Source organism: Schistocerca americana, chromosome 11 (genome assembly GCF_021461395.2).
Source record: "Schistocerca americana isolate TAMUIC-IGC-003095 chromosome 11, iqSchAmer2.1, whole genome shotgun sequence".
Lineage (NCBI taxonomy): Eukaryota > Metazoa > Arthropoda > Insecta > Orthoptera > Acrididae > Schistocerca > Schistocerca americana.
This window is the reverse complement of record NC_060129.1, coordinates 38,413,270-38,430,491: the sequence shown is the minus strand read 5'-3', so window position 1 is coordinate 38,430,491 and position 17,222 is coordinate 38,413,270. Positions and strand designations below refer to the sequence as shown.

General features: G+C 41.1%; 2 protein-coding genes across 4 annotated transcripts in view; one reads left to right on the top strand and one right to left on the bottom strand.

Moving 5' to 3' along the window:
• The window catches only part of LOC124554054 (neprilysin-2-like), a 245,614-nt gene that overhangs the window by 95,393 nt on the left and 132,999 nt on the right, over positions 1–17,222 (bottom strand). For all 3 annotated transcript variants that reach the window (XM_047128089.1, XM_047128091.1, XM_047128090.1), the window contains one exon: positions 14,039–14,215. In XM_047128089.1, coding sequence (XP_046984045.1) covers positions 14,039–14,215 — 177 coding nt within the window. The remainder of the gene's footprint in view (positions 1–14,038; positions 14,216–17,222) is intronic.
• Positions 1–17,222, top strand: part of LOC124554056 (zinc finger protein 729-like) — a 294,084-nt gene that overhangs the window by 257,458 nt on the left and 19,404 nt on the right. The window lies entirely within an intron of this gene.

Below are 17,222 nucleotides of genomic sequence, written 5' to 3'. Positions count from 1 at the left end.
ACTGTGCAAAATGTCAACATTAATTTTTGTTATTAAAACCTGAAATTTAGTCGCCGTTACAGTGAAGATGTTTGTGGCTGTCAATCTGACACGTGGTATAACGAAAAGTTGGGCATATACAGCAGATAACAAGATCAACACCTTACTTCAGAGAAGTCGACGACAGCAGATCGACGGAGTGCGGCTACAACGTACAACGGCGATGACGTAAAAGTCACACCCAAACCTCCAGGTGACAGCCACATCGGTACCAAACGTTGTATGTCGATGGAGTATCAACCAGTACTTCGATGTGGATGTACTTCATAGTACGTGCTGTCCTCCAGCACAACATGGGTGAACGATAATTAAAAGTGACACCAGGACGACGGAGGACAGAAAAAGCGCTTCTGTGAATAATTGCTTTGTAGATCTCGCGCGGGTGAGTGCGTAGAGGGTGAGGTCCTGCATTCAAACCCCACTGATGACAATTTTCTTTACTGTTTAAGCTTGAAATTGTTGTGTGGGAAACCATTTTCCTGAAATGTAAAAGGACTTTTCGGAGTTTGTAGCAATGTTCTTTTGGCAGTCTGCTTTCGCTTCATTGACTGAACGTAGGAAACCTGTAGAGCACATTTGTGATGTGATGTGATGTTCCGTCGGACATGTGCGACAGAAGCGACACCACTCGTGATGAAGCAGCTCGTACATTTGTAGTTTCACAGAAGAAACATAAATAATCGGAACATGAGGGTAAAGAAACAATTTCACCACACGTGAGGAACTATTAATAGTCCCGTATAACACTTTGAAGCAGAATGCAATAAAAAATAATTGTTGTCATCTTTTGGGTATGAATCCAGGAATCTTGGTACGAGGATCTAACGCTCTACCAACTTCCCCACAAAAGATACACACATTAGTCACTCACAGTTATGCTTTCCTGTGCTCTGGTAGTTCTGGTGTCACTTTTAATTAACGTTTACGCCCGTTCTACTGGACGACAGCACACAGTACGGAGTTCTGGTTGATACTCTGTAGACATACAACGTTTGGTATCGATCACAGTGTCTGAAATCTGGAGGTTTAGGTCTCAGCCACAAACACATACAACAGTATATCGTATTCGGGATAAATTTGAAGCTGACGGTACTGTTCAGGAAAGGTTTCGTCGACCAACAACATCCACAAGTCCAGCCTCCAGCGCTGCTGTGATGCAACACACTACTAGATCACCTCAGAAACCTGTGAAGCAGGGCGTACACGGAAGAGGCGTAAGCCGATCAAGCGTACGACCAATTCTGAAGGCTGCAAAGTGGAAAGTGTACTTCCAAGATCGCTGCACGCTATGAATGGGGACGACCAGGATTGAAGGATGGTGTAGTGAGAGTGGTTTGAAGGCATGACCCGCGAGGATGACCGGTTTGCAGGGATGGCTATGTAACCTGACGAGCTGTAATTTGAGCTGAATGGTACTGTAAACCACCACAGCTGCGTGTGCTGGGCTCCTGAAAATCCTCATGTTCACTTGGACAAACATGTACATCTACTGTGTGTTACTGTGTGGTGTAGTCTCTCATCATATTGCCTGATTGACCCATTCTTCTTCGAAGTTACCGTAACTGGTGGATCTCCATATGCTGCAAACATCCGTTTTACCTATAACCCGCGACATGTTTGGAAATGAAAGATTTTACCCACAACAAGATGGCGCTCGTCTCACTACCACAGAGATGTAAGAGCCTACTTTGATGAAAATCTTCCTGGACGATGCAGAGGTCGAATAGGAGCTGCTGACTGCCCACCACGGTCTCCAGACCTCACACCTCGTGACTTCCACTTATGGAGGACCTTGAAAAATAAAGTTTATCAACACCAAGTCAGCTACACTGAACGAGCTACGAGAAACCACCGAGGTACCCTTTGTGGGCACTGACAGCCGTAGTTCGGCCAACAGTTCAACGGCATCGGCGATGTTTGGCTGCTGCTGGAGTCACTTTGGACACGCAAAACGACTTTCCCCCTGTGGAAGAATTTTAACGGTATGTCACTTTGTTCCGTTAATAATGACTGCCAAAGAGTGTGTACATTTTTCTTGATCCCTCTACAGTCAATAAGATGCTGGCAGCTTTTGGCCACAGTAGTAACTACTTGCAGACAGCCACTGGATCAGACTGCATCTGTCTGGCCTTAACCATGACTCTTTGTATCTACCTGTTCAGTTCCGTCTGTTACTTACGTAGGCGCTAGGCCAGATGCCAGAAAGAACGCCCTTCTAAGAGGAAAACCCTTGTCTCTATTAAACAAGTTGCCTGCCAAACAAGGAGCAATTTCTCTCCTATAAAGACTGTTCTAGAAATCAGACATATCAGCGACTATCAGGGTCTCGTTAAATTTAACCACATGCTCCTTGGTGGTCCGAGGATAGGCTCCGACTGCAGTACATCGTTGGCACCAGTCTTCTACCAGGGACGGCGTCACAGGCCCAGACGCAAGGGCGTCGTATATGGTATGATGCCTACATAGGGCAATAGTTACTAACCTTGGCGTCAGTTTTCAGTGTGACTCGGTAACAACAGCGTCTTTCCTGGCGGATAGTAGGAGAGCCAAAACATCGGATCATGTCGATTTTAAGATCTGGTAGCATACTCAAGGAGGCTGGCAAGGAGTTAGTGTGTTTAAGTGAAAGTGCAATGTGATGGACCACTAATCAGAAAGTCTGATGTTCGGAGCATAGTTCTGAAACAGACGCTGCAGAAGTCGATTTGGTCATAGGAAGATGGGAGGTCACCATAGTGGGTCGAATGGGGCATGGAGATAGGGAAGGCTTCAGCAGAGTGCTGACCGGCTTAAGCGGCAAAAGAGGGCCATACACACCAGCTGTGCACAGACTTCGGCTAGCCTGGCGGCCAAACCACGAGTTATTAAGGCTGTTAATCTTTGTTGCTACATTAATTTGAGGGGTCTTTGCCTCAGAGATGATGGTGTTACTTTGCATAGAGCAAGTGTTCCACCACCATCTTAGCAAATGCGCGAGTAAACTGAAAGGTGATTTGGAGGACTACTAAAAGAAGAGTCGGGATGGTTCATAGGTCGATTTCTATAACTTGAGATGTTTAATAAACATATTTACATTCGCTAAAATGGTATGGAACAATAATTACTGAAACATTTTCCAGTGTTATTGCTAGGTTTACAAATTCCATGTCCTTGCGAACTTTCCTATGAAAAATATTGTGCATAAGCACTTCAGAACAGTTAGGGAACAAATTGTGGCCAGCACGCAACTCTCAATTCCTAGAAGATGCCGACAAGAATGCGGATTTGACTTATCTGTAGGACTGTGACTATTTACAACAGTACAAGTCAACATTACCAATTTTTACATAACTAAACTTAAATTATGTAAAATACTACTGGGTGACTGTATACATCCCATTTTCTTTGGAGTGGATGTTAGTTACAAACCACAGTAGTCCATGGTTGCTATATTGTGTTCCTATGTTAACTGGGCTCATCTCGTTCTTAGAAGTTGAGTCACCTTCCTATATCGTTAGCATCGTCACACTCTGTGAACAGGCTAACCTTCATTACGGCTGTGAACCTAAAATACTATGAGTAGTAATGCTATGCTAATTCCACAACACTTTCTTTACATTGCGACATTTTGGCATGTTACATTGGGACAGTCTGCCATATTTCGTTAACAACATGTGACCAAAGTCAATGACTTACTGATGTCATCAGTGATATCATCATCCCGATCAGTGGGAAGCCAGTCCTCTCCCTTTCTCCCCCTTTTAGCAGCAACCAATCATAGGGCAGTACTGAAAATAAACAATCAATCAAGATTCCAAGATGGAGGAAATAGGATAACTGTGTAAGTGGGAAATTAAACACCCTCTCCCCTCCCCCATCTCCAACCAATCACAGTGCAGTAATTATTGTCTCCAACCAGTCATTGACCAGTATGAGAAATTAAAGCACCAATCAATAATTGAAGTTCATGTAACTAAGCCAATGGTGTTAACAGAAATCAAAAACCCTCTCCTCCTCCCCCTCTGTTCCTTATCAGCAGCCATTCATAGCACAGAATTATAACGAATAACCACTGAAAAAATACAAGGTCGTGGAATTTATCCAACTGTGCTGAGGAATAACTAAAACTCCTTCCCTTAGTCCTCAGCCTTGTATCCTATCAATTAGACCATAGCATTAAAATGATGTGCCAGATAGGCAGAAAAAATTACATAACCTCAACTTGAAGGTCAAAGATAGTTATGTACTCACACAAACTCTGTATTTCAAACACAATATATTAAAATGGCACCTAAAAATGGTTCCACATTCAAAGATGTATATTATTTATAGAAAATAGTGCACACACACGCTGAATAATGTAACTACCTCCCTCCCTTCACCATTTATCATAGCCTAGCATTGATACCATTAAAATTAAAGAGCCAGTTGTCCACCTCTGGGTTATGCTCAAAAGCTTCCCAATTATTTGAATTATTTATAAGAAACAACATAACTCTCTCTCTTTTCTTCTCCTATACGAGTCAATTACAACTTAGCCTCATATCACCTGTGCTCAAAAGCATCCAAATGGCATCAATTATTCATCAAAAAACAGATCACAGACCTACCTCTCCTCTCCTCCTATCAGAGTCTAGTATTTTAGTCATTATTAAAATGAAAGAGCCAATTATAATCTGTCTCTATATGGCCAAAAGTTTTCCAAATACTTATCAAAAAATATGTCAAAGTATCTGAACTGTGTAACATGAGAAACTACATTTGCATTGCTGACTTAAAAAAACAGTTTAGGGATTGGTTCACGAGTTACATCACTAAATTTCATTCCAAGCTATATATCACACATTTTGGAATACTGGAAAGAGTATTTAACATACACTCTAAAAATAATTAAGAATCAAAAATTACAAAATGTATTTAACCAATTAGTAATGCATAGTTATCGAAAATGAGTTTTCTTTAAATGACATTCTGAAAACCCTCAAAACGCAAAATAAAAGCAACTGCTGTTTCATGTCTCAGTTGCTTACTGTCACCAACAGGTGACACCATTAGTAAAAACGTTAATTGTTTGATCTTTGTGCCATGAGTAACTTACTATCACCAGGAGATGTCGGAACTGGTAAAAATTTCAAGGTTCGATCTATGCTACACATGTGGTATATGACACAAAAGGGCATCAAATTCATTATTATCCTCATCTATGGTGCTTGTCAAATGCCACAAGATTCCTAAATGTCTGCAAAAATACGTATGCAGTGCAAAAAATTTCAATGTTTGTGTCGAATGCTGTAATTTTAATTTCCACATCACACACAGTCAGGATATTAGGAACTATCTATGATTGTGAACTGTTAAGTAAGCACTCCAACGCAATTTCCATGCCTAAACAATTTCAAATAAGAGCTGAGCATTTTCTGCAACTATGACAGTTGTCGAGTATCAAAATACTCTTTCCAAGTCCAAACTGTCTGCAAAAGTACGTCTACAACTGAAATCGTTCCCATGTTCACATCAAGTATCATACCGTTATTTTCCACATACACACATAGCTATCAAATGAGTGCCTAAAACATGATTGTCTATAATGTTATTTCTGTTCTAGAATAATTACAAAAAACAGTTGACTTTTTAGAGACGGCCAAAATGAGGTCGGTATTGTAAAACTAACCTAACCAGGCTTATAACTGCAAAAAAATACGTGTTAGCTAAAATACATCGCTAAGCGCTCAAGCATACGAAGAAACAGACAGTCTGAATGTAATTAGCTCGCCTATTTTTGACGTAAGCCTCAGTACACCCTTAAATTAAATAGTTTCACTTCTAAATTGTTCTCAAGCACCGGTTAAAGATGAATAAATATAGCACATCTTAAGCATAATGTAATCAATCACTATTATCACTTTTATTACAAGTAAATCAGGTCTACTAGAGGTTATATACAAAACAACTTCTGACAAAGATTGCAATATTTAGAAATCAGAAATATGGTGCTAAGTTCTCTAAAAGGTTTCCTTTAATCAAAAATTAAATAACACCTTCTTGCAATAAAGGATGTGACTCACGCAACATACTGTAAAGACGAACGGAAAGAATGTTAGGAAGAAGGTGTCTGGTTTTTGGAAGGAAGACCTTACATCCCGTCGATTTGAGAAGGGAAGAAGGTGTTTTATTATGACATATCACTTGAACTGCAGACCGGCATATATATATATATATATATATATATATATATATATATATATATATATATATATATATATACACACACACACTCATGAGATAAGCAGATACAGTCACTCAGAGATGTGACATCTTCAGAGACGAAGACAGGGTCGATAACCCGAAAATAAAAATTTTTAATAGAAATTGTTTATTATTTATGGTGTTATATCTGAAATTCCTCACGTTTCTCAAGCAAAATGAAGCTTCAAATTAAACACTGCAGCACATAATCGTCTGTATTACTTATTAAAGTGCACACACCTTGCGAGCTTATCGTAATATGCAAGAGCTCTACGAAAATTCGAGCATAATTAATTTGTATTTTATGTAAGAGTTCTCACCCTTTGCCAGCACAGTGTAGCTTCGAAGTAAATATTCCAACATTTAAACTCTCTGCATAGAGCTTGCGTGTTGGCGGTACTGACAGAAATTATTAGGTTAAGCAGCACCCGTTTTCGACGAAAGTTCGACAGGCTCAGCGCATTTCTAAATTTGTAATAGTTGGTTCCATAATAGCACTACTGCATAACTATCTTGCTGCTTAAAATGCATCAATATTGCTCTCACGTCTATATGCACATTAAATACACACTACCACACTTTGTACGCAAAGATATCGTCTAGTAACTAGATGCGACGGTGTGTATGTGACGTATTACGACAGAGAAAGGAGCCTGTGACCAATGGAGATGCCGCCACTGATTACCCCACAGTCTTAACACAACACACTCATGCCATATTAATACACGCCTTACCACTGAGGTTCCAACCATGGAAACGCATTGTGGAAATAAAAAAATTGGTAACAGTAAACTTGTTGTTTATTCGTAGTTTCCTTCCTTGTGCCAATAAGTGTCTGTCCAATTTCTGACGGATGTCCATTTCTCTTTAGTTGAACTAGTTACTGTAATATTCATTATCACAGTATCTGCAGCATCAAAAAACTTAAAACATACATCGTCGTTTGTCCACTTCAGTCTACTCTTCCTCGTTATTAAATTTTGAACTGAATCTGCGTCTCCTCCTGGGTACGCCATGCACTGCTATATCTAGTTTAGGAGTTTCCCTCTCACCATGACGTAACCCAGCTGTTATCTTTCCGTGTCTCCAGGTAATTCCATATATATCTCCCCCACTTGTGAATCCTGAACAAGTCATTTGCTATTACTATCAGAAATAGAAAAATTAAGGGAAGTAGGAACATAACGACTATTCACGTTGGCGTGTACAGTATATGAGACTGGCGAAATACCATCAGACTTTCGGAAAAACATCTGCCACACAATTAAGAAGATAGTAAGACCCGACAAGTGCGAGAATTACCGCACAGTCCCCGTAACACATCACGTCTCCAAGTTGCTGACGAGAATAGTATAGAGAAGAATGGAAAAGAAAACTGAAGATCTGTTAGATGATTATCAGTTGGGCTTTATGAGAGGTAAAGGCACGAGACAGGCAGTTTTGACGTCGTGTTTGATAATGGAAGCAAGAACGAAAAAAAAAGAAAATCAAGACACGTTCGTAGAATATGTTGACCTGAAAAAGGCGTTCAGCAATGCAAAATGGTGCAAGATGTTCGAAATTCTGAGAAAAAGGGAAGAAAACTATGGAGAACGATGAGTAGTATGCAGTATGTATAAGAACCTAGAGGGAACCGTAACAGTGGGAGACAAGGAAGGTAGTGCTCGCATTAAAAATAGTGTAAGACGTTGGTGACCCCGACCTCCTCATGAACGATAGATCTCGCCCTTGTTGGTTGGTTTGCGTGCATCAGCGACAAAGATAGATGTACTGTAGGCGCAACCACATTGAAGAGGTAACTGTTGAGAGGTCTGGCAAACATGTGGTTCCTGAAGAGAGGCAGCAGCTTTTTCAGTGATTGCAGGGGCAACAGCCAGCATGAGTGACTACCCTGGCCTTATAACATGAACCAAAATGGCCTTGCTATGCTGGTACTGCAAACGGCTGAAGCAAGAGAACACTACAAACATAATATTTCCCGAGCACATTCAGCTCTCCTGTATGGTTAGATGATGACAGCATTATCTTTAGTACAATATTTCGGATTTAAATTAGCCTCCTCATTCGGAACACCAGGACTACACAGGAGGACGTTGTCACCAAGAGAACCAAAACTGGCATTGTACAGATCGGAGTGTGGAATATTGGATCCTTTAATTTTGTACGTAGATTATAAAATTTAGCCAGGGAAATGGGTCAGTAGTAGGTAGATTTAGTGGGCATTAGTGAAGTTTGGTGGCAAGAGGAACAGGACGTCTGGTCAGGCGAATACAGAGCTATAAATACAAAATCAAATAGGGGTGGTGCAGCAATGCCCTTAATACTGAATGAAAAATAAGAATGCTGGTAAGCTACTATGAACTGCATAGTGAACGCATTATTGTAGCCAAAAAAGACACAAAGCCCACAACTGCCATGATAGTGCTAGCTTATATTCCAACTAGCTCCGTAAGTGATGAAGAGATTGAAGAAATGTACCATCAGACAAAATAAATTATTCAAATAGTTAAGGGAGATGAAAATTTAACTGTGATGAAGGGTTGAAATTCGATAGAAGCGAAAGGAAGAGAAGGAAAAATAATAGGATGATGGAAAGAGGAAACCACCTTCTAGAATTTTGCACAGAACATAATTTAATCATCGCTAACACTTGGTTTAAGATTTATGGAAGAAAGCTGTATGTGTGGAAGAGACCTGAGACACTGGAAGGTTTCAGACTCAATTGTGATGCTAAGACAGATATTTCACAACTGGATTTTAAATTGTAAGATATTTCCGGGGGCAGATGTGGACTGTGACCACAATATGGGCCTATTGGTCATGAACTCTAAATTAAAACTAAAGAAATTGAAAAAAGATAGAAAATTAACGATATGGGACCTGGATAAGTTTAAAGAACCAAAGGTTGTTCGGAGTTTTAGAGGGAGCTTTAGGGAACGATTGAGTGGAAGAGGGGAAAGGAATACAATGGAAGGCGAATAGGTAGTTTTGAGGGGCGAAATAGTAATTAATTAATGAAAGGAGAAAATACAAAAATGCAGCAAATGAAGGTGGCGAAAGGAAATACAAACGTCTAAAAGATAAGATTGAAAGAAAGTGCAAAATGGCTAAGCAGGAACGGCTAGAGGAGAAAACTAAGGATTTATAAGCACATATCATTAGGGGAAAGAGAGATACTGTCTACAAGAAAATTAAAGAGGCCTTTGCAGAAAAGAGAAGCAGTGGTATGAATAACGAGATCTCAGATGGAAAACCAGTCCTAAGCAAAGAAGGGAAAGCTGAAAGGTGGAACGAGTATATAGAGGGTATACACATGCGGGATGAACTTGCAGGCAATTTTGTGGAAATGTAAGAGGACGTAAATAAAGGTGAGATGGAAGTTATGATATTGCGAAAAGAATTTGACGGAGCACTGAAAGTCGTAAGTCGAAACAAGGCTCCAGCAGTAGACGACATTCCGTCAGACCTACTGACAGCCTTAGGAAACCCAGCTATGTAGTGTGCAAGTTTCATTGAGACAGGCGCAATACTCTCACACTTCTAAAAAAGAATGTATTATTCCAATTCCAACAAAGCTCTTGCTAATAGGTGTGAATAGTATAGAACTATTAGTTTAATACGTCATGGTTGCAAAATACTAACACGACTTCTTTATAGAAGGATGCCAAAACTGGTAGAAACAAAAAAGACCGCATTGAGATCAGTTGAGATACTAAAGAAATGTAGGAACACGCGAGGCAATACTTACCCTTCGACCTACCTTAGAAGATAGGTTACTGAAAGGAAAATGTACGTTTATATCATTTGTAGACGTAGAGAAAACTTTTGACAATGTTGACTTGAACACTATCTTTGAAATTCTGTAGGCAGCAGAGGTACAATCCAGGGAGCGATGGGCTGTTTAGAACTTTTACAGAAACCACACAGCAGGTACGTCGAGGGCATGAAAGTGAAGCAGTGATTGAGAAGGGAGTGAGACAGGGAGACCTCTTCTGAACAGCACGTTACAAAGCATCCCAGATACACTCAATAATTTTCATGTCTGTGGAGTTTGGTGGCCAGCGAAAGTGTTTAAACTCATAAAAGTGTTCATGGAGCCATTCTGTAGCAATTCTGGACGTGTGGAATGCCGCATTGTCCTGCTGGAATTGCCCACGTCCATTGGAATGCACAATGGACATGAATGGATGCAGGTGATCAGACAGGATGCTATCGTACGTGTCACCTGTCAGAGTCGTAACTGGAGTCCTATATCACTCCAACTACACACGCCCTACACCATGCTGACATGCAGGGTCCACAGATTCATGAGGTTGTCGCCATACCCGTACACGTCCATCCGCTCAATACAATTTGAAACGAGACTCGTCCACCCAGGCAACATTTTTCCAGTCTTCAACAGCCCATTATCGGTGTTCACGGGCCAGGCGAGGCGTAAAGCTTTGAGTTGTGGCGTCATCAAGGGTACATGAGTGGGCCTTCGGCTCCCAAAGCGCATATCGATGATGTTTCGTCGAATGGTGCGCACGGAGACACTTGTTGATGGCCCAGCATTGAAATCTGTAGTATTTTGCGCTAAGATTGCACTTCTGTCTTCAGTCGTCATTGGTCCCGTTCTTGCAGAATCTTTTTCTGGCCTCAGAAATGTCGGAGATTTGATGTTTTGCCGGGTTCCTGATATTCATAGTACACTCGTGAAATGGTCGTACGGGAAAATACCCAGTTCATTGCTACCTCAGAGATGTTGGGACCCATTGGTCACACACCGACTATAAGACCACGTTCAAACTCAATTAAATCTTGTTAAGGGGTTCCGGAATGGCTCAAAATCATGAAAAGTTCAAATTTTACTTTTTTGCGTTTTCTGAATCTGCAGACTATTACCTTTTAATAGATATATAATTTATTCAATTCCGAAGACTACAACTATTTTTAATTTTTTTTTTTGAAATATGTTCAACATGGGCGTGACCCACTGTGGCGCTGTTAAACTGCTGTCAAATGGTGTTATTATTAACGTCCGTGTTCATCAGGTACATTTTAGTGATGTGAGATAAAGTATGTGTTGTGGCTAACCTGTGATGGTTCAATATATATCGCTGGTGTGATTGTCGATTGTTTCATGTTTATTTACTCTGTCGTTATCTCGAAAATATTCGTAATTAATTCAGTTTCTTGAGTCTCTGTTTTGTTGAAGTATAATAATGAGTAAAAGTAAAGTCATTAGAAATCCTCTGAAGGCTTTTAAGAAAAGGAGAAATGTTGGAAAGCCAAAGGTATGTGTTATTACTGTAAACAATAAAGACGATAACCAAGTGAGTGAACCTAACCTCTCAAGTACACCTGCCCATAGCAGTCAAAGTGGGAAAGAAAATACTTCACAGAAGAAGCTTGGTTCAATGAGTGAAAACTATGAATGTTTTATGGGCGAATCGGATGTGAATGAAATATTTGATATGTCGGTTCTCAAAGGAATTTTTTCAAACTGTGTAAGATGTATTCATTGTAGTGAAGTTGGTCTGAAACTCTCCATAATAAAGCACGTAGGACTTACTAGTGAAATACAACTGAAATGTGATAAGTTTTCATACATGACCACCTTTTGGAACAGTGTTGCAGTAACTGCAACTGAAGAAAATGGTAGCAAAATCTACGAACACAACATTAGATTTGTTTATTCCTTGCGTTCAATTGGTAAGGGTGCTACTGCAGGTGCAATTTTCTGTGGCGTCATGAATCTTCCAAATCCCCCAACCAAGTTTACGACCTATAATAAATTAATAGGGTCTAAAGTAGAAGATGTCTGTATAGAATCTATGAAGAACGCTGTGGAAGAGGCAGTAATGGAAAATAATGGTAACAGAGATTTGATTGCAGCGTTCGATGGTACCTGGCATAAACGGGGACACACATCTCTTCATGGTGTAGTATCTGCCACCAGTATGTATACAGGGAAAGTTTTAGATGTAGCAGTAATATCAAAGTATTGTAGATATCCACAAAAATATAAAGGTACACATGAAAATAATTGCAAAGCTAACTATAGTGGCAGTAGTGGAGGAATGGAAGTGGCTGGTGTTGCTAGTATATTCCAGCGTTCTGAGGCGTGTGATAAAGTGCGATATGTTAATTACCTTGGTGACGGTGATTCTAAAAGTTTCAAACATGTTCAAGGACTGAAGCCCTATGGTGATGATGTTGTAGTGCAGATATTTGAGTGTATTGGACACGTACAGAAGCGAATGGGAACAAGACTTCGGCGACTGAAAGCTTCGTACAAAAAACAAAAACTCAGTGATGGTAAAGGGTTGGATGGGAAGGGAAGGTTAACCGACAGTGTAATTGACAAGATACAAAACTACTATGGAATGGCTATTAGGCAAAATACACAAAGTGTCGACGAAATGAAGAAGGCTGTTTGGGCTCTTTTTTTCATACTTCTTCAACCAATGAAAATCCTCAACATAGCTTGTGTCCCAAAGAAGAAGACAGTTGGTGTAAATATAACAAAGGACTACTAACTGGTGAAGTGTACACTCATAAGCATAGTCTGCCTCATGCAATAATGGAGGTGATAAAACCTATTTTCAGAGACTTAGCAGCACCTGAACCGTTGAAAAAGTGTATTCGCGGAAAAACTCAAAACCCCAATGAAAGTGTAAATAGTGTTATATGGTCGAGAATCCCCAAGACTGTATTTGTTGGAATAGAAACACTTCACTTTGGTGTGTATGATGCTGTTGCGACTTTCAATGATGGTAACATTGTAAGGTGCAAGGTATTTAGAAATATGGGAATGAAGATAGGTTCTAACATGGTACGAGCGATGCTTGCTTTAGACAAGGAACGCCTTCGGGCTGCAGACAGGGCTGTAAAGAGTCTAGAAATACAAGCAAGAGTAAACAGGAGGAGGAACAAGAGGAAGCTGGAGGAGTAGTTTGCAGAGGATGAAGATAATCCATCCTATGGACCTGGAATGCACTAAAAAGTTAATCCAATCTTTGTCGCTCGATTCCCAATACTTTTATTTTCTCATACTAATTACATGTTTTCTAAGGATTTTCCAAACATATTTGTTTCAAACTTTCAGTAAATGTTACACAGTACCTTCTGCATAATTTAACACAGCCTTTTTCCAAAAAACTGTATATTTTTGAATATATAAATAAAAAATTGCAAAAAAATGTTGTGAATTTTCATTACAATTGAAAAAAATCATCTTTAATAACTGAACTAAAATTTTGTAAAATCCCTGTGTTAAGTTGTAGCCCATATTCCAATAAATAATCTGTAAAATGTTCCACTTCCTACCTCAAATACTTTGTGAGCAAAGATGTAATTTATAAGCGTTATTTTAACATTGCAAGTATAGGGCGTTCCGGAGCCCCTTAACATGCCATTGTAGCAGCATTAGCCGATCTAACAACTGCATCAGATACTTGTTGTCTTATATAGGCGTTGCCAACTGCAGCGACGTATTCTGCCTGTTTACTTTGTATTTGAATACACATGCCTATACCAGTTCCTTTAGTGCTTCGGTTTCTATACGGCGCTCAAATTCAGTATCTACGTTTCTACAACAAAGAATGACATGGCTGGAGGTTCACATGTAAGGACTCAACTTACGATGTTACTATATTTTTCAAACATATTATATTCCAACTTTGAAGTTTATGACAACTCTTAGAACCAATGTTATATCGAGGATTAAGCGAGAGTTGGCACGACAGTGATGGAAACTGTACTCTCCTCACTCACCGTACCATATACTCACTATGGCCAGATGTCTCTCGAACTCGAGGGACTGCCTGAGCTCACGCTGTGCGCGCACTCTGTCACCACCCAGCAGAACTGCTAGGTCCACCTGGTACTTGTAATACGCATCCACCTGCTTGTTTGGGGGAGGCCTCAGAAGGAACTCGTGACTTAGTCCTGGCGATGCCCGGTCCAGCTGCAGAAGAGTGAGGGAAGTATTAGCTCCTGTCACAGATACAGAAAGAAGGGGAATAGTGGGAGAGAGAAGGTGACAGAGATCGAGAAGGAGTGAACGAAAGATCCAGAGAGAGAAAGAGTGACAGACGCTGACAGAAAACTATAAAGCAAGTGTACAGTGAGAAAGGTACAAAATGTGAGAGGGACAGAGAGGGTGATCAAGCAAGGGACAGAGAGGCCATGTGAGAGAAAGTAAAGAGCAGTATTAAACTGAGAGAGACGAGACAGGCTGAGTCAGAGCAAGAAACAAAGAAGGGGGACGAGAGGGAGAGAGTGAGAGAGAGGGAAGGTGAGAGACTGTGAAAACAAGCAGGAGAGTAGCAGACAGTGAGAGAGAAAAAGAGATGGTGAGTGAAAGAGAGACAGAGAAAAAATAAAAAGAAAGAGAGAAACTGAGAATAAGAAAGTACAAGATAGTGAGAGGGAGGGAGAGATCTAAAGACGCAGATTTGAGTAAAGAAAGTAGCATAGGAAGAGCAATAGAAAAAAGACAGAGAGGAAAAGGATGAATTAGACATAGTGAGCAAGATGACGAGGGAGGAGGAAACGCAGACCGTGACGAAAAGAAGGAGGCAAAGGGAAAATGAGAGAGGGGAAGAGACTGAGAGGGCGAGTGAAAGATACATAGGGCTATAAAGTGAGGGTGGGGGGGGGGTTAATGTACAAATTCTGGGTCAGACACAGAGTGTGCTACAAAAAGAGAAGAGGGATGTTTAGAGAAAGGAAATCAGAGAGATGGAAAGACAGAAGAAAAATTAGATAGAGAGTGAGGAGGTGAGGATGAGAGGCATAAGCTGAGAGAAGACGTCACACACACACACACACACACACACACACACACATACACACGCGCACACACAGTGACGTGAAAGAAAGAGGAGTGAAAAACATACTGTGTGAGAGAGAGCAAATACCGAGAGGGAAAGAGTGAGGTTGACAGACAGTGAAGAAAGGGAAAAGAGGAAGGTGAAGCCAGAAAATGGCAGAAGGAGCTAGATAGAAAGACGAGAAGTGTGAGATAAGGAAAGAGATAAAGTATAGCTCCGAGAATCAATGAATGAATAATAGAGTCAGAGGGAGAGTTAGGGGAAGGAAGACAAGGAAAGATGGGATATGTAAAGAGACACTGAAGTAGGTGAGAAACACAAGGATGGGCTGCAATGAAACACACACACACACACAAATACACACACGTGAGAGAGAGAGAGAGAGAGAGAGAGAGAGAGAGAGAGAGAATAAGGGGGAGGGGGAGTAATGCAAAGAAAAAGAAATACAGAGAGGAAGAATGACACTGATGGAATGTCCTGAACTATTTCGATTTGGTTTCAGTTCCTTATTTAATTTACCTCAGTACTGAATTTGACTTTTCTCTTAATTAAGGTTTTTTGCTTTGTTCCTTATAACTACTGATTCTGTATTATTTATAGAAAAATTATTATGTGTGCACCATTAAAAGTAATTTTTTACTCAAAGAAACCTTTTTCCCTTATAGTTGTGTTGAATTATCAGATTTGCGATGTGTAGCAGCATGGGCAGCTTGAAATTTTTAATGCTTGAAAATTCATCCTTTCAGTTTTACTGTCTGAGTGTTTATGTTGGATTTTTTTCTAATTAAGCTGAAGAGTTTATAATTTATTTCACAATCACAGTCCAGTAGTATTTCCTTCAACTACAGCAACTAACTGTAGGCATACATTCACCACTATTACGCAAATTGCAAGACAATTCATGTACTGTACATTTATATTGAATGTATCTGAAAAACTGAAGCAGCCATTACACTCAGTTTAAGTTAAGAAAGTATGTAACACCACAACACACACACACACACACACACACACACACACACACACACACACACATATATATATATATATATATATATATATATATATATATATATATATATATACACTCCTGGAAATTGAAATAAGAACACCGTGAATTCATTGTCCCAGGAAGGGGAAACTTTATTGACACATTCCTGGGGTCAGATACATCACATGATCACACTGACAGAACCACAGGCACATAGACACAGGCAACAGAGCATGCACAATGTCGGCACTAGTACAGTGTATATCCACCTTTCGCAGCAATGCAGGCTGCTATTCTCCCATGGAGACGATCGTAGAGATGCTGGATGTAGTCCTGTGAAACGGCTTGCCATGCCATTTCCACCTGGCGCCTCAGTTGGACCAGCGTTCGTGCAGGACGTGCAGACCGCGTGAGACGACGCTTCATCCAGTCCCAAACATGCTCAATGGGGGACAGATCCGGTGATCTTGCTGGCCAGGGTAGTTGACTTACACCTTCTAGAGCACGTTGGGTGGCACGGGATACATGCGGACGTGCATTGTCCTGTTGGAACAGCAAGTTCCCTTGCCGGTCTAGGACTGGTAGAACGATGGGTTCGATGACGGTTTGGATGTACCGTGCACTATTCAGTGTCCCCTCGACGATCACCAGTGGTGTACGGCCAGTGTAGGAGATCGCTCCCCACACCATGATGCCGGGTGTTGGCCCTGTGTGCCTCGGTCGTATGCAGTCCTGATTGTGGCGCTCACCTGCACGACGCCAAACACGCATACGACCATCATTGGCACCAAGGCAGAAGCGACTCTCATCGCTGAAGACGACACGTCTCCATTCGTCCCTCCATTCACGCCTGTCGCGACACCACTGGAGGCGGGCTGCACGATGTTGGGGCGTGAGCGGAAGACGGCCTAACGGTGTGCGGGACCGTAGCCCAGCTTCATGGAGACGGTTGCGAATGGTCCTCGCCGATACCCCAGGAGCAACAGTGTCCCTAATTTGCTGGGAAGTGGCGGTGCGGTCCCCTACGGCACTGCGTAGGATCCTACGGTCTTGGCGTGCATCCGTGCGTCGCTGCAGTCCGGTCCCAGGTCGACGGGCACGTGCACCTTCCGCCGACCACTGGCGACAACATCGATGTACTGTGGAGA